The sequence below is a fragment of the Geospiza fortis genome, unplaced genomic scaffold, assembly GCF_000277835.1.
Source record: "Geospiza fortis unplaced genomic scaffold, GeoFor_1.0 scaffold161, whole genome shotgun sequence".
Classification (NCBI taxonomy): Eukaryota; Metazoa; Chordata; class Aves; order Passeriformes; family Thraupidae; genus Geospiza; species Geospiza fortis.
Window position 1 is genome coordinate 3512727 of NW_005054375.1, and position 26788 is coordinate 3539514.

Below are 26788 nucleotides of genomic sequence, written 5' to 3' on the forward strand. Positions count from 1 at the left end.
ATCACTTGTTAGACACGATATGACATACTGAATGTATTATTCTGCAAATAGGTCTAACTATGAATTTTCACTCTTATTATAAGCATTATTATCAAATAAAATTTCAAATGTAGTAGTAATTTCAGCCTTATAGAGCACATAGTATATCACTATGTATCATTTATAGCACATTAGATATCACTCCCCTTCAAATATGTCTGTTACAACAAACTGATTAAACAAATATCTTAGGAAAATCATCATTAGATTTGTGAACAGAACTGGGTTCACTGGTTTTCAGAGGGACTTCAATTTTCTGTCATTTTTCTATTGCAAATCAGAAAATAAACCCACTAAGCAATTTTAAACAGAGGAAAACATGCATAGATGTGTATTTTAATTGTCCCATAACATAATAATACAACTATGCTGGTAATTGGCTCTTCTATAGCACTTTAAAATACTTCAGAATCATTAGGTAATTAGTATAGTACTTCCAAAGAGCAATAGTACACGAACACATTGAGAGTGTGTTGAGCCACTCAGGGATATTTTGCTTTTCAGCACAAGTATATCTCTACTTCAGAATGTATACTCTGATAAATCCTCCCATTCTTAAAATGAATGTTTGGTACTTTTACTGGAGTCCACCCATTTCTGAAAATAAGTTATCTTTTCTTTGTGTATTTGTAACACTTCCCCAAACTAAAGGGAAGTCTTTTTGTTAACCTTCATCTTTCATGTGTACCTTTGTTTGTTTGCTTGTATGGACTGTGGGCCCACAATTTGAATGAGAAAGAAGGATTCTTAGGAGACAGGTTTCATTTCTGTTAGCAGAGGTGTTGAGAAGAAGGCATCTTACTAACTTTGGGCTTTGCATTGACAGTTCTGTTCAGACTATAGCTGATTTGAACAGCTGGTTCAGGTGTTCCTACACCCAAAAGTAAGGCCTAGGCACTGACATCATGATTGAGTGTCCATGCCAAGCACTGACCCTTCTTGCAATGTCAGATGTGTACAAGACAAATGGATGGGACAAGTTTAGAAGAAAAAAATGTTCTATAAATCTTGTCAAAAGTGAAAACAGGCCCTGGAAATTTGTATTCTGAGGTGGACCAGGGTTGCTTTGGCAATCATGATTTGGTTAGCTGGGAGACTTTTTACTGGGGGTCCATGAGACCAAAAACTGGTTAATCCTCAATGACTACTATGGAGAGAAATCTCTTTGGGTTTCTAACAGAAAATTATAGATGGTCAGGTTTTTAAAAGCTTCTCATTTCTACTTCCATATATGATAGTTAATGAATACATAAGGAGCCTATTTATATTGTATAGACTCCTGATGTTATGCAGCAATAGTTTTTTATAAGCAAAATGCAGGAAATCTCTAGGTATAATTGCTAAATATGATAATGTGACTTCAGCCTATTACTCTTTAAATGACTCATAATTTCTTAATACTTCAGCATTTCATTGCGCTTTTCACCATATCATTCTACAGCATGCCTATCTAAAAAGTCATCAAGCCCACATCAATGAAACAGCTCTTATTTTTAACCTGTATGAAGAACTTGAAGTACAGGAACAGAGTTGTTGAATGTTTTTTCCCTTTATCAACATTTTTAATACTATTGACTTTGGAAAAAAAGAAAGTAAAGTGTCTGTACTCATCTGCATTCCATAAGTCATCGTGTGTATAGAAGTCACCACTATGGTGCTTTTTGCAGAGTTCAGATATCATTCTGATTCAATAGAAATCTAAAATATTTGTTGGTTGTTGAATGCTTATAGGATGTTATTCTAAACCACCACTTTTCCATCGTAGCTGTGGAAATACTTGATGAACCATTTCCCCCTAACTTTTCACTCTACGTGAACCACAAGTGCAATGGGGAAAAATTGAAAATATAAAGAATTATTTTCTAATTCTATTCAAGTATTTGGAACATTGGGTGGTCATGCAAGGGAACTTGGCTTTTTCAATTCAGCTTGCTTACCTAAACATAATAACAAGGCATTTAATGGTCATTTGACAAGATAACCTATAACCACTGCATGACACTGAAATTTTTATTGAATGTATCCATTTGGGCTTTAACATATTTATGCTTTGATGCTTACAATATTGAAACTGAATATTTCACATTTACTTGTAAGTATAGATAATTTTATATGAGATATAAATATCATGCATACAATACATTCCAGATACTTTACAGGAGGTTTGTTATTACAGCTGTAAGTATGATAGATAACAAATACAGGGTTGGTTTTAGCAAAAATACTCAGGTTCATAAATAATATATGTTCCTTTGCTGATTTTATAAAAAGATTACCTTTGTGGATTCCAGAATATATATTAGAACAGTGTACAGAGGAGAAAGGAATTTTTGAAAATATATTTATGGCTTACACATTGTCTGAAGTTAAACAGAGGCTGGAACCAGTCTATTCCTTTATTTATCATAACTGACAGTCTGAAGTTGCTTCAAGAGGAAATGTTAAATAATGAATTTCATGATTTATAGAGCTAACCGACTTTACATCAAATTATTGAAATTTTCTTCTTCACAACTGGCATCACATTAAGCAGCAAAGTGATTGGAGTCCAAGTGTTTGCAGCAAAGATACATCTTCATCCAATTTGGTTTGGTAATGAGTGCCTAGATGATTTGTGATTAAAAAACAAAAACAAAGAACCAAACCAACCAACCAAACAAACAAACAAAAAACCAAAAAAAAAAACCCACAAAAGCAATCTGCTGATATAATTGCTGACAAAAAGTGCAACCATTTAAATCATGTATAATGTATGTGTTATCAACTACATGAGACCAGTGGTGGGAGATGGCTTTGAGTTAATTATAAATACCTTCCTATTGGACTGAGAGAACAAATTTTCTAATTTTTTTGCAAAATATAGATTTCTTGCAAAGGAAAGTTTACCTAGCTACCTACTTTTTAGTATTACACATATGGATATAATTAATTTTGCAACACACTTTCATGTTTTTTCTTTATTTATAAATATATGTAGGTATATGAAATAATTGTTTGCTTAGAGCTGATTGACTTTTTGGAATAAAAAGGAAAGTAGAGTTGTTATTTTTTAAATTCTCACATGAAAACTCTTATAAGATCTCTGAATCTCTTTGGTTACCATGGCAATGGTTATCAGTTTGTCTTTAATATAGGTCATAGTAGTGTTACAAGTGCGTAAATTCAGTCTCCACAGTAAACTTAATAAAAACATAATGCTCTTCTTTTAGATATTCTGAATCTCTCCAAAAGGCTGTATTCAAGACAGATTTCATTAACAAATGTATTTTTAATCTTTAGCAAAGATCAGAGGTTGCTTGCAACTAATTAGCCAATTAAATGAATGTGATCTCCATGTAGTATATGGGAGCAAATTTGAAAGTAGCAAAGAAGTTAAAATCAAGATATTTGCTATTGTTTTTATCCCAACCTGTTGATAACTGAACGACGGTATAATTTTTTCTGGCTTTTTGATGAGGACATAATGATCTGAAGAACATCTCATCAAGTTAAAAATACTTGATCTCATCTCTGTAACCTTCCAAAAGCTTAATATGGTGTGAATGTGATAAGAAATTAATCTTCTATCTAAGACAGGAACTGACAATGCGGCCTGGTCAACAGGGCACTTCAGGATGTGTGGCCAGCACCTTCAGGCAGACCTGCTGAAAGCTGGAAAGGAGCTGATGCTTTCACACACCCATGTGCAGAAAGGGCAGTGGGACTCAGGTTGGACACCAGGGTACAGCGCCTGCCCCAGACATCTATTGTCACTTATGAATATGGCAATTCTACAAAACTTGGAACAAACTCCCTTAGCCCAGAGCATGCTCAATTCCTCTTTATACAGGGGTGACTGGGCGCAGTTTGTGTGGAGTGAACCCTGTAAGAGATTGCTGCATCAGAGGCTTTACTCTCCTGGCCTTGGGGGAGAAAGTGCACCTCAGCCTAAGAGTTACTAGCTCTTAATTGCAAATAACTCTCCACATTTAAATGTCTAAGGTATTCCTGTCAGGACTTTTTACCACTGACATTCTCATAACAGTTAGCTGCAGTTCAGGCAGTAGAGAAGGAAACTCTGTCACCAGCTTACCATTAGTTAAGCTGCAACTGCTCACATCAGGGGCACTTGGCAGCTGAGATGCCATTTTAGGATTACAGCATAGAGCTACAGTGTGCTTTTAGCTGAGTGAAATAATGGGTTGCTTAATATTTGAATGACCTTTTTCAGATTCCTGGGGAAGTTCACTGTGATGAATCAGAACACATAATATTTTCAGCATTTATGATTTCAGGCTGGTAGAGGCGTGACTCCATTTGTTGCTTTGCTTACTTCTGATTCATTTCATATATTATTTGAGAATTACAAGAGAGAGAAAGTTCTTTCTTTTCTTCTAAAAGAACTCTTACTCTTTAGGAGCATATTTATTTCATGGGCTGGTGAGTCAGAGAGGAAAATTTGTAAAGAAAAATGTTGAAGCAGCCTTGTTTCTCAACCTTACTTCTGTAATCTTCTTTGGGAAAAAATTACATTTTAAAAATTTGCTTTGTGTCTTTCACAAGCTTGGGAAGTTAGCATAGCCCCTGTTTGGGGCTTAATCCAGAATGGTTGCAGTACTCTAAAATCCCTCTGCTCCTTCAGTTCTTCAGAAAATGGGTTAGTTGAGTTAGTTGAATTTATGAATGAGAAGAACATTCACAAACTGCCTTTGCAAAAGTGTTTTTGAATATACATATATACACATGTCTAAATATACACATGATCATATATACTGTGCAGTGGGAAAATCTTTATAGATTCCTGTTAAGTATTCTGACAGAGAGTTCCTGTGTATAGTGACTGCATTTCAAGATCTGTGGCCAATGGCAGAAAACCATGTATTAGAATTCATATTTAACCATCTTTCAGAACCAGGCAGTGACCTATTTGTAATAACCCTTCCTTAAAATGTCTCATTAAAAAGCTGCTGTGTCTGTGCCTGCGCACATCTTCACTGTGATTTCTGGTCTGTGCTTCCCCAGCACCCCAGTGAAAGTGTGCTACCAGAACAGATACTAAATGTATTGGATTGGTTTGGTTTGGTTTGGTTTGGTTTGGTTTGGTTTGGTTTGGTTTGGTTTGGTTTGGTTTGGTTTGGTTTGGTTTGGTTTGGTTTGGTTTGGTTTGGTTTGGTTTGGTTTGGTCTGGTCTGAAGTATCATTCATGCTCTAACCTCAGATAGGGTCTCTTTAAAGAAAAAACAGGGCTTACATTCAAGCAACAGATCTCCTGAAGTCTACCTAATATATTTTGGTTTTAAAATAGTTTTTTCTGGTTTTTAATTATCTATAAAACTAAAAAAAAACTCCAGAAAACCAAACTGAAAACACCTGTACCCAACACACTGGCTGCACACCAGGCAGGGATAGCTGCTGATGTTAACAATTCCCAAGTCCTTTCCCTTATATAACCACTTGGTTATTACTAAGGAGATGAAGGTATGTACAGCTGAGTGCTCCAAGAATTCTTTGTCTTGGTGACATTTTCCATCACTGCCATTGCTGTGAATATCAATGTTAATATGGAATTGGGTTTTATGTCGAACAGGATCTGCATTAGGATTTTGATCTCCTTTGTTTGTTGTTCTGTTCTTTACTTGCTCTGACTTACTTTTACATTTGCATTTGACATTTCTATCCATAATACCTATGAAATTAAGTTCAACGTTTTAATACCGACAAGCAGCACTCTGATAAGCTTTTGCATTTCAGTGAAAAAGACAACATTATTAGACAGGAGGTTTTTCCTTGCCCCCTCCCCTCTCCAAGAAGAAAAGACAAGGGTCAAAAGTGGCAGTTCTGTCTCTCTTCTCTGAGCAACAGAACAAAGGCAAGCCCATGTTCAAGATTGTAATCTGTCTACTTAGCAGGAGAGGTTAATCTGATAATATTCATTGTACAAAAAATTTGTTTGGGGAGGATTTCTTTGTGCTTAGATGAATTGCTTCATGAAGTTAGAGAAATCACATCTCCAATTGCTGATTAACTTGAAAGAGTAAATAAACATGCAAGCTTAATATACATTCTTGTGAATGTTGAGATTAATAAAGTATATATGACTAAGGAAAGGTTGCAAATGTAGATAGACTGCAACTGATTTTAATTAAAATAAATAAAGTTTTGACTAGTTCCCCTTGCAGCAATTCCAGATGAGACTAGATCTTTGAATATCACATCAAGAATTTGAATAAATAACTTACTTGATGTAGTTTTATTCTGATGTTCCTGTATTGCTCACGAAGTTGCTCTTGCTTACACAGTCCTATAATATTTGCTACACATATTTAAGAATGAGAAGCACATTGACACCAATCACTGTTTGTCCCAGGTGTCTAAACAAGATAAATACTTTCAAAATACAACTAAGGTTTTATAAGTCATGCATGAACTGAATATATTCTTTTAGGTAAAACAGATATTATAGATTCTTATGCAGAAGAATATATGTTGTGAAAAAAGGTGAGGTTTTGGTTTTTTTTTTTGTGGAAGTAATTTTGCATTCAGATGTCATTGCCAATTTTTATAAGAAGATTGAATAATTTTCCTTATTATAATTTTATTTGGAGGAATGTATAGAGGGAGGTAGAAGGCTATTATTAGCTGCAATGTGTCTGCCTGTGAATCAATAAATACTTCAGTCTTAAAGAAATAAAGAAAACTAGATACTTATATTAGTTTAATGGCAACTTGGTCCTGTTTCAGAAAATATACGTGTAAACCAAACCCAAGTTTAATTTTGCTGCTGAAAAAGCCTATGCCTTTATATGAAAATTCCTAGGGGACATATTTTGTCAATAGCTGGGAAATTTTAAATTGTGTGGTTTAATATATTTTGCTGTTTGTCTGGTTCACGAGATAAATAATTTTATGTATTAAATGCTAAATAGATTTAGGTTTCAAGCTAGAGAGGTGTTTCAGATAGTAATAAATTGTTTTTCCAGAGGAAAATGGAGCTTGTGTGTTTTCATAAAAAAAAAAATTATACAGGATTTCATAGGAAAGCAGGTGTTGTTCAATATATTCATTATATGCCTGGAAAGAAAGATGAAGTAGGAGGTGAAACAGATGAAACAATGACACAGGTCACTGTCTGAGAGGTTATTCAAGGCAATAGAATTATAATTCAATAAACTGTGGATTTTCTAATTTAGATTATAAATTGTCTAATTGTATTAACTTTCTTCTCTTCTGTTTATTTGCAAGGATTCTTTGTCATTCTGAATATCCATACTGTGCTTTGGTAAAGAATACCTAGTTTAAAGACAGCATTTTTTATTATATTTCACCTCTACATGTAGTCAACAAGAGAGAAACATATTTTTTTCAATAAAAACCTACATCACAGCGTTTTTTTGCTACAAGCTTATAATGACATCTTTACATTATATGTATTATTTGGCTTCTATTAGTAAATCAAAAGGAAAGAAAAACAAGAAACGTAACCATCTCCTAAGAAATTTGATGGTTACTACAGAGTTGGGAAAATCTGTCACAAGTAGCCATTCTTTAATATAGATGCATTATTAATTCCATATTTATTTCTTCTTTTTATCTTCTTTTTTCTCCCACAAGTAGATTTGGCATATTTCATAGGTTTTTTTGTGGTTAATTCATTATGTGAACCAAGGAAATTTTGCATTTTCATTTTCCACATGCTTTTCAAACAAGAGCTGGCTTCACTGTCATTCCATTTCCTTCTTGAGACACAGGATGTTAAAAAAGTATTCATTTTCCTAAAAATCTCTCCTAAGATTTCTCTTCATTTCTATACTATCCCCCTCCCTCTCCCAAATACTGCTTGATGAACTGCTAGCAGCAAAAATTAAAGTGACTAATTACATTGCATTATCTGCAGCTCTAGTGTGTTGCAGTGCAGGTAAGAAAAAGGGAAAGCAAGAGGTTCTGGAAAAGAGTTGTGGCTTCAGGAGCCAGGTCACTGACACAGAATGGCTGTACAGAGGAAGAGCACTCGTCCTTGATTGATGTAATGTGAACTTTACCAAAAGCATCCTCCCAAGCCATCCAGCTGAAGGCAAAGAGTTTATGCATGCTGCCTCTAGCAAAATGCAAGTGAATTAATCAGGAGACAGTGGGAAGAAACTTGAGGATTAATGTAATTTGGAAAGGGTCATTAAAAATGTTCTCAGTGATTCACACAGCATTAAGGAATTATCATGGTCAGAGCGTTGGTGTTTCCTAAAACTGGTGTATACTTTATTCAGCAGTATGCCTATAGGTAAATGTATAAATTGCTTGAATAAAAAAATAAAAAGCAGTTTAAATGTTTAATCCATCATTTCTGTCAAGAAGATATACTTTAAATTTTCATTATTAAAATATTCAGAAGAACATGGAATCAGTTCTAAAGTTAAATTAATAAGTCATGATTGTTGAAAATATGTTTTCACTGTTAGAATTTGTAGAGTGACAAGGCTATTTCAGGCAAATGCAAGACATCAGATTGTGACCTTTTACTAAACAAGCAGTTCTTGTGATTGTAATTGCCTTGGGCTAGTGAGTGCTACTATTACATTCATTTTCACAATAAGTGTACATGTATTTGAAAAGATGTGTCATATATCTTGAATGCCCACTTACAATAGTTTGGTATGATTGCAGCTAATTAAATCAGATGGGAAAACTGTGCTTAATCATGTTAATTACTTGAATGAAAAGATAGAGAAATTTGTGGATAAAACCTATAGTATTTCCTATATTCTCACTTTCCACATTGTGAGCTTTTTCTTTTTTCTTTAAGTTTTATATCCTGTATTGTTCACAGTTTGGGGAAACAGGGATCTCTTGATGGTTTTTCTTCATAATAATATAGAATTATGTATTTATTTTTCATTTAATATGCAATTAAATTGATTTTTTTTCAAACTATCTAAGCCAGTGGTGCCTATCAAATAAAATTTAAAAAAAAACCAACTTCCATTCCTAGTGGAACAACCAATTTTAGAGGAGCTCCATGATGATGCATTAGTTTTCCCAGTGCACCTGTTAACTACAGATAAAAGAGAAGAACAAGACTACTGGTTTTGCACCAGCTGGCACATTGTGAGACTGGTCTCAGACTGGACCAACTTGCCCAGGGGTAGAGCTTGCTCTCTCTAAACTAAGTTTGTAAGCACTGCTCGTGATTTTAGTGCAAGTCATCTACATCTCTAAAGAGCTGTGGGTCCTGAATTCTCACACAATTTAAAAATCTGTGGAAATTATTTCTGCTGAGAAGTTCAATGGTTGAATATAAAATATGGACAAAAGTGCTGAGCAGCAGAAAATCTTTAAGAAAAATGAATAATTTGAGACATTACTTTATTGACATAATTAGTTTAATACTTTATCTATAACCAAATAATTGTCAGCAGAGGAAGGACAGTGTGGGTTTTGCCCATTATAATTTTCTCAAAAACAGCACTTTTTTCTGCTTATAGACAGAAGATAATAGAGAGTGTGTTATATTTCCATGAATGCCCCACTTACTTTAGAAGACAGTGTTTATATCTCTACTTATTGTTCCAACTTTTAGCTATCCCACAGTTACAGAAACTTGACATTGTCATTGTTAACCCCATCTGACCATCAAAAATTTCTTATTTATTTTGGTATAAGTATATAGCAATCTATATTCAATTCCTGGTTTTTCCATTTGCAAATGTCCAAAACATAACAAGAAATGCACATTAAACCTACTTAAATATCTGGGAAGGATGGGAAATACAGAAGCTAAAACATATCTGCATGCTATACAGACAACAGTTTATACAGAAGAGTACAAGAGTAGAATGCTTATAAAGGAGGTAAAAATCATTTTATTAAGTGCATCTTAAAGGTGCATTTACAATAATAAAATACTTGCATGCACTAGAAACTATTTCAGAATATCTGATTGTTCTTAACATCAACATAACATTTTCTAAGGCTGATTAATAAAATCTATAGTATGAAATAATTCTTGAGATTAAAAACGTATTTTAGATGTTACTGAGTCCGCTGGCAATGCTCATCTATTAATAACTTGGCTATCACTTGCAGGAGCTTTTAGTAAGTCTGTTTTTTTCAAAAAATGACAACACTTGGCAAAGAAATTGGCCCTTATTTTCTTTGCAAAAAGTTTAGCAGTGAAAAACCTGTTTCAGAAGAGTCTGGAAGAATTTCACACTCTCATGAGTGCCTATGTCAGAACTCCAGAATGAGGCTGCTCTCTCATGGGCAAAGCAGAAGTGGATTGGAACTAAGGAGCCTCCTTTCTTCATTCACAACATCTTTATCAAAGAAAATAAGCAAGATGAAAAGGAAGATTAAAATTTATTAATATAACAAACTTTTATTGAAGGTTCCTAGTACAGGAGCTGGTAATTTTGCCCTGTTTTGAGCAGGGATTTTAGACTAGATGACCTCCAGGTTGCAGTTCTTTGCAGCCTCACCTAGCTGCGATTCTGATATTTCACACAATAAGTGCACACTTAGAAACTTTTTGAAATATCCACATGTTGATGAGGTATTCTGATTAATATTTGAATAGAGCTCCTGGTATTGAAAAATTTACAATTTTTCAGTGACTCTTTTCAAAAACATTTATTTCAAGCAGCCTACTTTTAATATCTTTACAATATTTGTTTATGAAATATGTTTTTGAAACCTGTCCAACATTACACTTGACAATTTTCTATCATGATTTTCTATATACTCTTTTTTTTTTTGTTGTTTGTTTTTTTTTTTGTTTTTTTTTGTTCTCTGGTGAATATGGTTTGGTTTGAATTGAAATATGTACCAAGGGTAAATCTTCTCCTTTCCTGAATTTCCCTTTAAAAAATAAGAAAGCAGGAGCAAAAAATATAGGAATATATCAAGGAACACACATTCACTGAGACTTCTTTTGCTTTCCACATTTGCTTCCTAGTATGAGATCTTCTCCTGGAATTTGACTATGCCATGGCTCCAGAGTTCTTCCACCCCAAAAATTCCTTCAATTTCTTGCTTGCCGATTTCTGATAGTTTGAATATTCCTGATACTTTAAAGTGAATTATATTCTCAGAAAGAAATCCCAGAAAAAATGTATCTGGCTCAGCATAATTTTTATTATTTTAATTATTTATATTTCTGTTGCTGTCACAAGTAAAATATATTAAGTTCAAATTTATCATGAGTCTGGATGAAGAATACCTAATCTGTAGCATATTGATAAATATTTTTGCAATATGCATGAAGGATAAAGTTATACATATGGAATTGGTTTGGGACCCCACCAACACTTGATAAATTCACTTCTATCAGAATAAGTAGTGAAGCAATAATAAGGGGAAAAGCTCCAAGTCCTGCAATTTGCACTTATACATCAAGCAGATATTTCACTAGAAATGTGTGATGTTTTCATGTTCCCCCCCATTCTTCCTAATGCAAATTGAATTTGGAGTGATTTTCTTTCCTTTCTCTTAATTTTTAGCTCTGAATACACATGATGCATAGTCCTTACACAGAAGGTACCCTCGAGTTTCCTTTTTTTGGAGTCCTTTTTCAATCTTCTAAACCTCCATTGTGATGGGCTCTACATTAGCAATCTGTGATTATTTCACTCAATAATTAATTTAAGTTAGTGCCCTAGAGCCTACTAAGCTTGCCACCATCCTAGCTGAGGTATCATTCCCTGTTACATCTTTTACTGCATGTTCCCCAGTAATCAGCTCTGAACAACTACAGTGAGATTTACCTGAATTTATTAGACAAAAAGGAAAACTGAAGGGAAGCAGAGAACACCATAAACATGGGATTTCTCAAATGGCTTTAAAAAAAAAGGATAATAGTTACTTTTTTGTGGTTTTTTTTTGAAAAATAGTGTCACTGATCTGCTACTTTCAGTGTTTCTTCCCAGAATTATATATTATGAATCAGGCATGAAAAGGACTCATGATAGCTTTTGAAATCCTGGTGAAACCTATTTGCAATAGTAAAACCTATGACATCTTACCTGTATCGTGTATGATACAATACCAGAGACATATTCCATGTGTACCACTAACAAATGTTACAGGTAAATTAAATCTCTGACAGAGGCAATAATTTCTGGATCCTCTCTGGAAGAAGTTGCATGGAAGAAAACAACAAATATTGTAATTATATATAGCAGAGATGTAACTCAGTCAGAAAGAAAATGTTACAACTTTCATTATGGTTGACAAGACTTTGACAAGTCTTTTGACTCTTTACACATAAGACACATCTGTCTAGTTTTCCTAAATGCCAGATATCTGTGGGGTACAATGGTAATGTGATATCCAGTGATTTTGAAGTTCCATCTAATCATGAAAATCCATCTGCATATTTTAGTAATTAAAATACAGACCTCGTTATGTTTGCTGTGGGGGTGGCAAGGCACTGGAGCAGGTTGCCCAGAGAAGTTGTGGATGCCCTGTTCCCAGAAGTGCTCCAAGTTGAGTTGGATGCAGCTCTGAGCAACTTGGTCTAGTGGAAGGTGTCCCTGCTGTGTTGAAGGGGTGGTAGAAATAGATGATCTGAGAGATTCCTTCCAACCCAGCATGTCTCTATGAATGTAATGTAGGAGCAGAAGGTATCATCTGTTGTTCATTTGACTTAGGAGATCTTTTTTTCTTCCTCTGATACAGTAGCTTGCTGTCCTGCCTGTGGAGGCCTTGTGTACTAATCTTTATGGCCTAAATATTAATAGGACTTTTTTTGCTACTAAGAATTTAAAAGTGTTAAATGGAGATATCAGACTTTTGGACAGACTATTCCCAGTCAGTGCACTACATAGAAAAGATATGGCTATTACTGCTGGGTAATATCTTTTACTTGCATTTTCTCGCCTTAAAAGACCCAGAGCCATGTAACATAATAGCTACTACACACAGCTGTTTGTGGAAAGAAAATTTGTTCTTTGGTATCAAAACAGAACACAAGGATGAAATATTTCTGAGGAGCAATCTCTCAATCAATATAAGAATGAGTATTTTCTCATGGAAACAAAGTTTTCCTATTCTCTCTGTAATTTTTATTTGTCATCTGCAAAAATTGATGTACTTCTGATTTGATCTTTTTCTTTCTCTAGTTCCTTGTAAAAACAACTTCATTTCTTGTAGGAGTTCTACAGATCTACATTTTAAGGTTCCATACAGGTTTGGGGGGGTTTTCTAATCTTGCATTTGAGGTGACAGCTAATTTTCTCTTTTCACTAGAATGGCATGTAATGTACTTTGAGCATTCAGAGAAAAGTCAGCCATATAAACAGAAACCAAGAGTATTTGTAGGCAAAATGGGTTGTGGTGCTACTTTCTACACAGACTCTGCATCCCAGATTTCTTATCCATTTGTAAAGAGTTTAACTTGCTAGAAAATTGCATTTTCCAAAAAAAAAAAAAAAAGACCAACAAAACTTTACATGCAAGTCACTTGTTTTATGGGGATTTAGATTCCTGCTCCTAGACTTACACAAGGATTGTGGCACCAAGTAGGATTTACAAAAGCACAAGAATTAAACAAAGGGGATCCATAACAAGTTTTTGAGGACTGACATGACAGTTGGGGTCCTAAGTATCTACACCATTTTTGGAAACTGGTTGAAGGCTCCTGAATCCCTAGTGACATGCTGTAGTAAGTACTGTGCAGTGGCATGGAGCTCAAACACTAGAAGCAGCATGGATTTGTTTGCAGTACACCCTTCCCTTGCTCACCAGCACACATTACTGAACTTCTGAAATAGAGTATTTTAGCACAGACATGTCCTTTCTAATGGGGATCCTCTGCATGACACTGAATAGTGCCTTGTAGACAAACTCTGAAAGAGATTAGAAAATTCTAACATATTTAACTAGGCCCTTTGCTGAAAAAGTTTGGAGTTTGCTTTACACACAGTATATACACAACCAGGGTGGATATTTTTGTGCAGCAAGCATTAAATATGGTTGTGTAATCACCAGCTCTTCTGCAGACCAAATGTTTATGATGTCTAATCTCTGTTTGTTGCCAAGTAACCGTATGATATGTGCTAATATAACATCTGCCATACTGGGCTTGTAGACAGAGCTTTATTTAAAGCTTGGCACATTAAATGGACAATATGTGTCAGATATTATTGTTGTCAGGCATGTTCTTCTCCTTCTCCTTACATGGACTGTGTAACTTTTTTTGGTTTTCATGTCCTATGGTATACCCTGATTTCCTACCATGTTAAGAACCAGAAAAGGTATGGAAACAAAAACTGCACAGCTGAGACTTCAGACAAGATTTGTATAGAGATAATGCAAACCTGAAGTCCTCTGTGCCATGGTGTCTACTGTTACAATGGAAGGATCTGTACACACAGTATAGAACCAAGCACAAAATCTGTATGATCAACTTTGGAGCTCTACAGTGTAATTTGCATGGCATATCCCCCATCCCACTGGTACAGACACTGAGTACTCAGGATACCCAGGGAATTCTCCAGGCTTTCTAAACCTGATTGTACAGTACAAATATTTGCTAAAAATCATATGACAAGTGGAGACCTGCTAGAGATATTTTGTTCCAATCATCTGCTCAGAATAGGGACAGAGAGGGCAGGCTGCTGAGGGTTGTGTCCAGTTGGGTTTTAAATCTCCAGTACTGGAGACAATATAGTATCTCTGGGCAACCTGTTCCTGTGGGTTATCATCTATGAAGTGAACAATATTTTTCTTATGTTTAAGTGGAATTTCCTGTGTTTTTTGGTTTTTGGGTTTTTTTCCCTGTGCCATTGCCTCTTATCCTGTCCCTTACCCTGAGAAGAGTATGGTTCTGTTATCTTGACTTCAGCCATCATGGTTTCTTAAGACACGGACAAGATCCCTTTGTGGAATCTCTTCTTCAAGCTGAGCAGTCTAAGTTCTCCTGGTCTCTCCTTGTCTGAAATGCTCCAATCCCTCTGTCATCCCTGTGGCCCTTCACTGCCCTGATCCCTGTATGTCGATATCTCTCTTGTGTGGGAGAGTCCTGAGCCAGGCCCAACACTCCAGATTGTGTCTCATCACAGCTGAGAAAAGGGGAAGGATCCCCTTCAACCTGCTGGCCATGCTCTGCTTGATGCAGCCCAGAGTGCTGCTGGTCTTCAGTGCTGCAAGAGCTCGGTGCTGGCTCACAGCTAACCTATGTTCTATGAATCCAAGGTCCTTCCATGAGCATCTGCTTTTCAGCTGCTCACCTCCAGGCCTGTATTGAAGTTTGGGAATATTGCTCCCCTGGGACAGGACTTGGCAATTCACCTTGTTGATCTTCAGGGGGTTCCTGTCAGTCAGACCATTCCTCCAGCCTGTCAAGGTCCCCCTGAGTGGCAGGAGCCCTGTTGGTCATCAACCACTCTTCCCAGTTTTGTGCTCCATTTTCCAGATCACTAGAGTGCTTCACCAGCACTGATCCCAGTGGTACAGGCTGCCCCAAAAGCTTTGTGCTGCTCATTGCAGCCCTCTTAGTCCAACAATTCACTCAGTTGTCAACCCATCTCCCTACCCACATACAAAATCCATCGAGTTTGTCAGTGAGACAAAAGCTTTTCAAGCCTTCCTTAAGTCAAGATAAACAGCATCAGCTGCTGTCTGCAGGTCCACTGAGCCCAGCATCTCATCACCAGAGGCTATCAGGTGGGTTAAGCACAATTTTACTTTTGTAAATCCATGCTGACTATTCTCAATCATCATCTTGTTCTTACTAATCTTGGTAATGCTTTTCAGGACTGTTTGTTCCATCATCTTCTTAGGGATCAAGGAAAGGCTGGCCAGCCTGTGCTGCCAAGATGCTCCTTCTAGCCTTTCTTGAAGATTAGGAGTGATATTTGCTTTCTTACAGTCCAAAATCTCCCAACTTAGAAGCAATACCCTTGTCTCAATGGAGTAGATGAAAAAAAGCTGCCTGAGCAGATAGACAAAAACATGTGCACTCAATGAGAAGTACAAAAAGAAAAGAAAAAGTCTTCTTATTGTTCATAAAAGTGGATTTTTTTTTCAGTTTTTAGGTCACAAGAAATGACAGTATGTCCAAATTCCTAGCAGACCAAAGACAGATTCAGAAGACTAAATCACTGAAATTACTTGGAGAACAAAGTAATTGTTCTAATCTTACAGGTATAAGACAGAAACTGAACAGAGAGAATTAGAACAGGTCACCTTTTAAATCAGATGATTTTTAAATAGAGCAACAGAATTAAAAGGTTGAATACAAATTCTGAAAGAGAAAACTCTATGAAATATGTAAAATCTTTAATTGCAAGGCCTTTAAATGTCAGCTCACTGGAAGAATTGAAGTGGTCAGGGTGCATAGGGTCCTCTTCGCTTTACAAGTCCTCCTCAGAGGCTGAGCAATCTTACTTTGAAATGTCAGCATTATCAGCAGATTTATATCAGATTTAATTATTAAAAAAAAAAATAGTGTATCTAGAATTTGTCTTCAAAGGTCATGAGCTAGTGTATATCCAAGAACTGTCTTCCCTAACTCCAAAAAAAAGGAAGAAATAATAAAAGCAAGGCAGGAACAAGTTTCCCAATATTACCATTCATTTCCTAAAATCATTCTTCTACTGATGCTACCTTCAATGGGGTACTTTAAATTGTGGCTGAAAAATCTTCCTGGTGGAAAAAAACCTGGAGATGCTGTTCAACAGCAGCTGAACATGATCAAGGTGTGCCCAGGGTGCCAGGAAGGCCAATGGCACCTGGCCTGGATCAGCAACAGTGTGGCAGCAGGACCAGGGCAGGGATTGTCGCCTGTATTCGGCACTGGTGAGGCCACACCTCAAATCCTGTGTCCAGTTTTGGGCCTCTCACTACAGGGATTGAGGGGCTGGAGGGGGTCCACAGAACAGGCATTGGAACAGGAGGCACTTAAAAGACCTGTAGATGTGACACCTGGGGGCATGGTTTATTGGATTGCACAGTGCTGGATTAGTAATTGGACTTGATGATCTTAAAGATCTTTTCCAGGTTTCTTTATGATTCAAATGATTCTAAAACACACTCCATTCCTTGGGTTTGAACTCTAAATCTGAGACAGGGTACACAAATAATAGCCAAAAAAAAAAAAAGGAAACTATTGCTAAATTTCAGGGGGAAGTTTTAATGATTGTGAAAATATTGAGGACAAGAAATAATAGTAAATACTTACTTAAATTCAATGACAAGTGTGAAGGTAGGGCTGAACAAGATAATGTGGGTACCACTGATAACTGGACTATATAAATGAGAGATTCTTGGGGTCATCTGGAAAGAATTATGGAGTAATTGTTAAAAATATGTGTTTCTTCTCGTCACAGGAGCTATAACCTTATGATACTTCCATCCCCATATTTTCTGTGTTTTCACCAAGAGAAAAAAGGAAGGAGAACAGGTTAGGGTAATGATATGAGAAGGATGAATCCTTCATTCATTCTGGAATGAATCATCCTAGAATCTAGGATGATATGCAGAGAAATTTTAATGGTGTGATGCAGAATGCTTGCTTGATGATAATTTTTTAGTCTGGCTTTTCTAATAAGTTTGCCTAAATCATTATAATTTATATAAATTTGTTTTGCTTCATGAATATGACATCTTTTCAGGTGGCCTCACTGGAGGCTACTGTGTGTTTCTATTTGTTTCACAAGCCTTACACAAGAGTTATAAACACGCCACTTCCCTAAAGATTCTTCTAAACAAAGGCATGAGCTAACATGTAGGTACAGGAGCAGATTCCCTTACAGGCTCCCACTGCATAGCTGCTGAATGACACGCTGGTGAGCTGCTTCATTAGGCTGAAACATCAGAGGAGCTGCTGGTGGAAATGCTCCTTGATACATCATTATTTTCTAAGAAGAGATTTTATTTTCAAAAAAATGCTCTGATAATATATAGTCTGACTTTTTGTAGCAACAACATGCTTTTTTTTTTCCCAGATGATCTGATACCTCTAAGACCCAAGTGAAGGGAAAAATTTAACAGACCGTGCAGGTAGACCAGGCTTTAGCATGACATCCTTTTCATAAACCTACATAGGAAATCTCATTTCCATTATCTTGCTATAGAAATCAGTTTTGTACAAACAGTGTAGTGTAGAGAAACTACAGGCAAAGGAGAAAAAATATTTTTGATAATTTTAGATACTTTAATATTTATATTTGGCTTTCTGTACTATGGGTCTCTTTTTTGTTTGGGTTTTTTTTTGTGGGAGATGGGGAATTCAGCCACTATAATTAAAAAAATTTTTTTTGGAATTAAAGCTTTGCTTCATAAAAAAAGCCCTTTTTATTCATAAAATCAATATATCAATCCCAAATCTGCCACACAGAAAAGAGACCAAGAGCATCTCAAGATATTAGGCTGATATTTCACTCAATTGTTTAACTACATATATTCTTTTGTTCTTTTGTATTTCAAGACTGCATTAACATCTGCCATGGCAACCTTTTGATTATTTGTACTTTTTCCATGGAGATGATCTCTGGGAAATGTCACTGTGTGTTCATGAAAACTAACATCTCTGAAGTCATAGGGATAGCATAAGTGTCACATCAGATTCAATTAGAGATGAGCAGATAATGAAAACCCCAACATCTGGCTTCATTTACTCTTCTCCAGTATTTAGTGTGTTGTTAATCTCAGGGGACTCACAGGCTTAAAACATTTTAAAAGGCTTCTTGGAAATATTCTTCCCACCTTTTATATTTCATTTTAGTAATGTTTCTTCTCAATATGCATAATGAAAACTTTTGCAACCTCTTTACTGAATGCAAGTTTAGCTGTTTCGGCGCTTTCTTTTAGGAAGAGCTGATATTCTATTCAAAGGACTATAAAGGTTTTTTATTTTTGAAAAAATGCTTAAGATTATGGCCAGTTTGCAAAAAAATCAGAAGAAATTATTATATGTAAAAAATAAAAATAATTTTCATTTATATGCCCAAAGCAGTAGGGGTGGGGAATTGTTTTGTTGTTGTGGGTTTTTAATGCGTGGTAAGGAGAAGACAATGAGAAAGACATAAACTGAAAGGAGAGACATTTTTGTCTTGCAATGCAAGATTTATGGGAACATTTCAGAAGATAAAAGCTGATCTTGAGTCAGTCATAGTGGAAATGAAGTCACATTAGGCAGCTCATTTACAGTCATATGCCTATGGCTTTGCACACATAACTTCAGTGTCCTTATATGTATCTGCCCTCAGTTTGAACTGCTTGATTCAGCATGCACACAGCGAGGCAGGATATTCTTACAGGGCTGCTGTGCAATTCATGGCATATGTGACTTTGAATGATGCCCTTGTGAATGAAAACCAATCTGAATGTAATTGAGAGTAGAGATTTAAGGTTGTTAAATCTCAAGCAGGTATAAAGAATTCCCCTCTTATGAAAGACCTTGCCATATATTTAGTTTTAAAAAGTATTGATGTCTCTATTGATAGGTCCAAATACATGGGACTATACCTATATATGGAGAAATAAGGAAAAACCCAGCATCCTTGCATTGCATTACTTTTTTTTTGCTCAGCTCACATTTACTCTCAGAAATCTCAGAGTTTTCAGTATGAACACTCATCTGGACAGTGACTGTGTAGATTAATGTTTCAAGACTGTAGCTTCAGGCTGGATATAATTTTATTGCAATCTACTGTAGACTACTGCTATGGCATTACTGCATTTTCTTTTTCAGACATTTCTATTAAAACCAAGAAACCAAACATAAAAGTATACATCAGAGTTTTTCACGGCACTGCAATTATCAACTGGAATGCTAGAGTTTTCCTTCTATTATTATAATTACTTATGATTCCTGAATATGGCGATCAATGCCAACTTTTCATAACTGAGGGCTTTCCAATGACAGTGCTTTATTTTCAGAGTCCTCTCATGACACTTTAAAATAACAATCTAAACCCAAGTTCATTGTTTTACTCTAGATTCAAACCTTCTCCACTGATGTCGGCATAAGAAAATCATGCTTGACAATGCTTGAATAAATGTTCAGATGAAGTAATTGGAAGGGTGAGTGCACTCCATGCACTTCACAGCCAGGCCCAGGACAGCTCTGAGAGCGTGTGGAGCAGGCAGCAGTGCTGCCTCTGCTGCAGAATTGTAGAATGGTTTGGGCTGGAAGGGACTTCAGACATAATCTGGTTTCAGTCCTTCTGCCATGGACAGGATCACCTTCCACTAGACCAGGTTGCTCAGGGCCCCATCCAGCCTGTTCTTGAACACTTCCAGGGGTGGGGAAGCCACGGATTCCATGGCCAATTTGTTCAGCTTTATAGTCAGTCAGACCTCCTCTATAATCTCCTCAGATACCCCTCCCCTGACAGAAGTACCTTGTCTTCACAATTATCAGTCTATGACAAAGTTGGCACAACAACTATAGGAGAAAAAGAAACACAAGCTCAGAAAATTAGCAAGAAAGTACATGGAAATGAGGAATTCTCTTAAGTTTCTAAACACAAACCAAGAGATGGAGTCTTTTTGAACTGTGGGTTGAATTCAAAGAAACAGCACAGACTTCATGAAAAGAGCTCCATGTCTCTGATGTCTTTGATTTCAAAGTGTAGGAATATTTTCCCTTTGCATAGCAATGAATTCTTCCCCCTATTTAATCCTGTGCTATAGTTACAATATCTTCCAGGGACACATCAGTCATTTTTTTCTAAAATGGTCTAAGTTCATAAACATAAGAGGTTTAATCTCATTGCATTATCTCAAATCTCAGAAAGATCAGAAGTATTTTCATCCTCAAAATGTAGTTTTTACTTCAATAAAACTTTTGAACCAGAAATGTTCTAAAATGTATATAACTCAGACTGGACAAGTTAGGCAATTATTCCTGTGAATTTTTGCCTGGAATGAAATGTCCAGACAATAAACTGGCTTTCTGATTTTTAGATATTTCCACAAAACCCTATCTTCCTCTAAGAAATTAAAACCTTTTGTAGTTATTTTCAAGGGAGAATCTGAGAGCACTTCATAAAACACACATAAACCTAGATCTTTGAAATTATTTTTTTTCTGCTATTAAGTTTGTGCATTTTGAGGCAGCTCCATTTTGATGCCCAGATTAGTGCTATTTTGATATACAGGTTGAATTAAGATTTCTTCATTGCATGTGTTAAAATCTAACAGTTGGCTGGTCTCTCCAAATGATGGTGTTTTGCACAGAGCAAGTGTATGTACCTATCATGTGACCACATTCATCTAAAGCTGAGGCAGCAGCGTAGGAAGAGGAGCATGGAAGTCAGTGGCTGATGTAAAAATATTATCTTCTGGCTGTTTTCCAGCAGGGTGACTGATTGTGGTGGCTCTCACTTTCATTACCGCCAGAAAATTGGTTCAATATATTTTAAATGTACATCCAATCTGATAGCCATGGTATGTGAATTTAGCCACTTTTTCTCTGAGCAGGATCAATATCTCTGCAGCTGACTGGTATTTCTGAAGTTGTATATTAATTTTTAATAAATCTTCAGAATTGGTTACTTCACCTTTTTATTTTTTAGCTTTAGTTTACTTCAAGTTTGACATATATTTGTTTTCAAACCATTCATCAATGATGGTTCAGAAGTCAAACATAAGATGAGCTGTAAACTTGATTTATGATCAAACAGCTTTCCTTTAAAAGGCACTGACCTATCAATCCCCATTGTTTTTAAAGACGAATATACCAATTTTGATTAAAATGATTCCTTGATTCTAAAGTGGTGGGGGTGGACAGTGGAGGAGGGAGGGGTGGTGCAAGGGTGGTGAAAAACAAAAAGGAAAATAAAGAAGTGAGAAGGAAAGAGAAAGAAAAAACCAAGAGGGAGGAAGGGAAAAGTGAATCCATGCATGAGTAGATAATAATATCCAGGAACTAAGATTCTTGCCAAGAGACTTGAGAATTCCCTCATGCAAGAATAGGAACCCGAGCACTCTGTTCCTCCTGTGTGACAGCCATGTTGATAAGTACTACCTGGTGGGAAGAGGATCTTCTCTTTATATTTTTGAACATATTCAAAGGATTTTTGTTCTCTGCATACAGTACAGAACAGGAAGTGCTTTCAAATCATGGATATTTTTTTAGGACACGAAAATTATTGCCTTTGTGCAACTATTTATAAAAAAAGAATAAAAGGTATTTAACTTATTTAAGAGACCAGACGTAGTTGTGAGTTTTATAAATTTTCTTGGGTTCTTGCTAATTTAGTAAAATTTTAGTAAGAAAAGATTAAATTATGCTTTTGCTGTTCAATTTAGTAGATAACTGTAGCTCAATATATCTGTCTGAAAATAATATTGATTTTGAACAGACTCTTACATGGCTTAGTTAAGAAGTCATTCCCTATTATTTTAAGGATATGAAAAAGTTTATAGGAGATACATAGGTCTACTCCAGAGTTTCTAAACTAAATGAAGATTGCAGTAACTCTGTGTTGTCCATTAATGTTGACTCTCCATAATGGAGAGTGTACACTTGAGAGGTGCAGAGGTAGCTAGAGAAATTCTTAACTCTGCATCAGTCCACTGGAATTAATATGCCAGAACAAATTTACATACATTTTCAGGCTAAGAAATGGATCAAATAACAGACACTAAAAAGCCCTGTTTGGCTGAGAAAAAGTTTCAGATCACCTTGGAAAATTTGATATTTAAGCACATATAGTTATTAAAATTCTTTTCCTTGCTTATATAACTCCTACTCACAGTAGTTCCCTACAGTCTAAAGCTCTGGAATGCAGAGTACTCAAGGATATTTTTCCTTTTCTAAACAGGTGAAGGAGTTGGCCCTGGCTAATGCGATTGCTTATAGGACAGACATAAAAAAGTGTGTGAGATTGGTAGACATCTAAAGGAATACAATTCTGGGATACTTTCCCCAGTTTAGAATTTTTAGAGTTACATTTCTTATTAAATATAAACTCTTATGGTTACAAACATTGGTAACTATCCCTTTAAAATAAGCATATGACACAATTAACTTCTATTGAATCTTTGTTTTACCATTGATTAGGGAGGTTTTGTACTCCTGGGGGATGGGACAGAGTGCACTCTAAGCAAAATGGGAGGAATGGGTGACAAAGTAGAGAACAGAGATGCTCCTTCAGGAAGCCTTGAAAAGTTGGAGAAAATCATGGAGTCTAATAAAGGCAAAAGCAACATCTTGGTCTAGAAGTGGAATAATCCTGTGCAGCAGAGCAGAACCTGGGACTGACTGACTAGGAGAAAGCTTTGCATGAATGGTGTTGTCAGCCCAGATGGACAATAAATTGAACATGAGTTGGTGAATCCCAACTGCACAGCTCTTGGCAAGACTTTAGCCAGCATGTTCAGGACGGTTATCCCTCCCAGTCCTGCAGCATCTGTGAGGCCACACCTGGGACACTGAGAAATTTTCAGCTTTTTGCTGTTCAAAAAGACTGATGTAGAGAACCAAGTCCAGTGCAGGGCCACTGGGTGGTTGGCAGCTGGAACACCCAAGGTGGTGAAATCTGCACCCACAGAGATGTTCAAAATGTGACTGGATGAGGTCCTGACAACCTGCTCTATTGGACTTGCTTCCAACAGGAGGTTGGGTCACTCAGCTTTCAAAGGATCCTTCCACCTACATGCTCCTGTGATTCTGATGCATCTAATGGGTCTAATTTATTATTTTCAGTCGCATTTTATTTGTTAAATTATATATCAAATCTCATAAATTAAACTGGACATTAATTTTATAACAACTTCATACTTCTGTTAAAGGATAACTTATCTCCACATCCTGGGCCTTTTAATTTAAAAGTAGAAATCTTCTTAGAGACCTGAGATACGGGATCATAAAAGTAGTGTTGATCTTTGCTTAAACTGAAAAAAATGCTGGTTTTAATCTACTTATTCATTGCATTCATATTAACTCCACAAGTTACTATATCTTTACTTACAATGAGGGAACTTTGCTCACAGTTTCAAAACAGATTTAGAAAAACAGTGACTCAGAAGACATTATCTGATGAATAATAATTGAGTTGAGAATGACAGAATTGCAAAATTAAATTTAAATTCATAGTGGATGTTTAAAAAATGGCAATGTGCTGATGAATTATGAGCCTTTAAGAGAAGTTAAGAAATGGGAATGACTAATTTTACAGTTTAAGAAGCAAATATATTTTGAATCCTTTTCCCTTCCACCCACTTTAGCCTTTAAGGAAAAAAAAAATAGAGAGAGAAAAACAGATAAAAAGAATTAGCATTGGTGTAAAGAAAAGTCAGAGATAATGCCAAAAATCTTTCAGCTCTCTCCAAAGCCTGTAGTGCAGAATGATTTCCCATAGAGACTAGGAGCTGTAAGAAGAATGAACTGAGAGGAGGTTTTTGGACCAAGTACATGTGTTTTACCACTCCACTGAATTTTGATTCATTGCTAGGTCTGATGGGTTAACACCTCTGATACCAACTGAGTGGGTTTATGCTTTTATTATATAAACGATAATGTCTGTAAAGCAGAAACACAAGCTGATAATGGTTCCATTCTCTAATTGTTGCAAAGTTGAAATTAATGCTGTACCTTTTAAAGAACATTGATAATTTACTTAAAAGACCAGAAGAAACATAATGAAGAGAATGCAAATAAACTTCTCCTGCTATTCCACTGACAGGAGACAAGTGTGTTTAGTAGATTAAGCCCATACACATATGGGTATGTGTGTGTGTCAGTAAGAAAAGGAGCATTGATTTTGACAAGTTGAAGGGAACAAATATTCTAGAGCTATATCAAAATGTCAAATGTATTTTAAATCTGCGACAGCCCATAATCTGTGTTAAAAACTGAAGCATGAATTGATGTTGAAAAGCAGAATATCAAAATGTTGCAGGTGACTACAAAAGTTGGAAATTTCCCATGAATATTTACTACCAGTATTAACGGGGAAAAAAATAATTCTTTCTGTTTCATATGGCACGCACTCATCTCTAGACATAGTAAAAAGTACACTTGCTAACAACAACAAATGTAGTAATAATCAATGTCACTTCTATGAATCAAGTAAGCAGATGTTATATTTAGTAGAATAGGATGATTTATATACATGCATAGTTTGAACACACTTCAACAACTTTCAGAAGACTTTTGACCACTATAAAACTCATTCTATTCCATGATTGCATAAAGTCTACTAATATTATTTCAGGGTAGACTAAAAGGTAAAAGAGAAGCCATTGTATTAGGAATCTTGACATTATTTCATTGTATCCATTCCTTGGATTTTGAAAACATATCTAGTACTCCACTTTACAAAGTTCAGTGTTGGGAATATCTTTCAAATAAAATCGTCATCAAATATTCTAAATTGTTTTACAGTAACTTATATTATTTATCTTTTAATGGCTATACCTTACAGAAAAGTAATTAAATATCACAGCAAACTGAAATTGTGGATAATATTTACCAAAAGATAAAATTGCAATGTCAGTGCATTTTTGGTTTGGGGTTTTTTTGTTTGGTTGGTTTTGGGTTTTTTGTTGGTTTTGTTTTATTGCTTGGTTGCTTTTTTTGGTGGATTTTTTGTTTCTTTGTTTTTTGTGGGGGTTTAAAGAAATTACTTTCTTAATACAAAGGCCTTTAATTTTGGTGCTATATTTACTGTCTAAGCAAAAACATTTACAGCTACTGAAGGCATGAACATTATTAAAACAAAAGAAAACAACAAAGCCTTCTTGAAATAATAGGTATAAAACCAAGTCTTAGTCTATCCAATAATAATCAGAACACTACATATGTGAATTTCTTTCTTTTCTAGCGCCACTAACAGATAAACCACCAAAGCTTTTACACCCCTTGGAGAGTAAGCTAACAATTCAGGAGACCCAGTTAGGTAAGTAGCAAACATAACCTCTGTTCAAATTGTATGAAGGAATTTGATGTGTTAATGTATGATGGTAATGTTGATGGCATGTTGACATTAATAATTTAATTGAAAAGACATTAGACACATGTTGATTCCGTGCAGAGATGTATATCATTGATGAGATTGATGTTGACAAAAAAAATCTTAATAATCAATACTGAACGCTAAGCTTTTGCTTTCTGATACTAGGTTTTATCTTGATGAAAGTCAAACAGTGACCAGAGTATCTGAACTTTTCTTTCTAAACTTTCCCTTCTCTGTATATTATACATACTTACTCTGCGATTCATTGGGATTTCATGATTTAAGTTCTGCTCAGAAGACTTCTGTGCTTTGTTGGCAGCAAAGATATTCTGTAATTACAAAGGCTGTGCTGGGCAAATCATCCAGCAAACAGTAGCGTTATCATAATAGCATCTGATAATTCTGAATGTAAGGATATTTATGCATAGATGAATGAAGAGAAATTGATACTTGAAGAAAGCATTGTGTTTCACTTTTTCTAGTCTAGTGGATGGCGGGTATGATTGTGTCCTACTGCTGCAGAGGTAATGAAGGCTCCAAAACTGAGTGCATGTGTTACTAGATTTTGCAGAATATAGCAATTTATCTCTTTTGTGGGTTGGCAATGAGGGCAACTTGTAAGAAACAAACAGTAGGTTACACTGGAATTATGCTTTGGTGTCAGAACAGTAACCTATTGATAGATTTTCTAGCATGTTGGCTACAGGAGAAAATGGAAACCAATCTGGTGGAAACAAATCTTGTAGGAAAAAATATATATAAATCTCACAGAAAAAATACTGCAAGTAAAGCTCAGTACATTCTGCAACACAACATCAGAAAAAGCAGAAGGCTTGCAAATTAATTCTGACAGTCATTGGCAGAGCATTTTA

The 26788-nt window shown here is 35.7% G+C and overlaps 1 protein-coding gene across 2 annotated transcripts in view; it reads left to right on the forward strand.

Annotated features, from left to right (window-relative positions):
* IL1RAPL1 (interleukin 1 receptor accessory protein like 1) overlaps positions 1 to 25875 on the forward strand; it is a 516974-nt gene extending 491099 nt beyond the window's left edge. For both annotated transcript variants that reach the window (XM_031060205.1, XM_005424902.2), the window contains exon 6: positions 25785 to 25875. In XM_031060205.1, coding sequence (XP_030916065.1) covers positions 25785 to 25867 — 83 coding nt within the window. In that variant the 3' untranslated portion in view covers positions 25868 to 25875. The remainder of the gene's footprint in view (positions 1 to 25784) is intronic.
* The last annotated feature ends 913 nt before the right edge of the window (positions 25876 to 26788 follow it).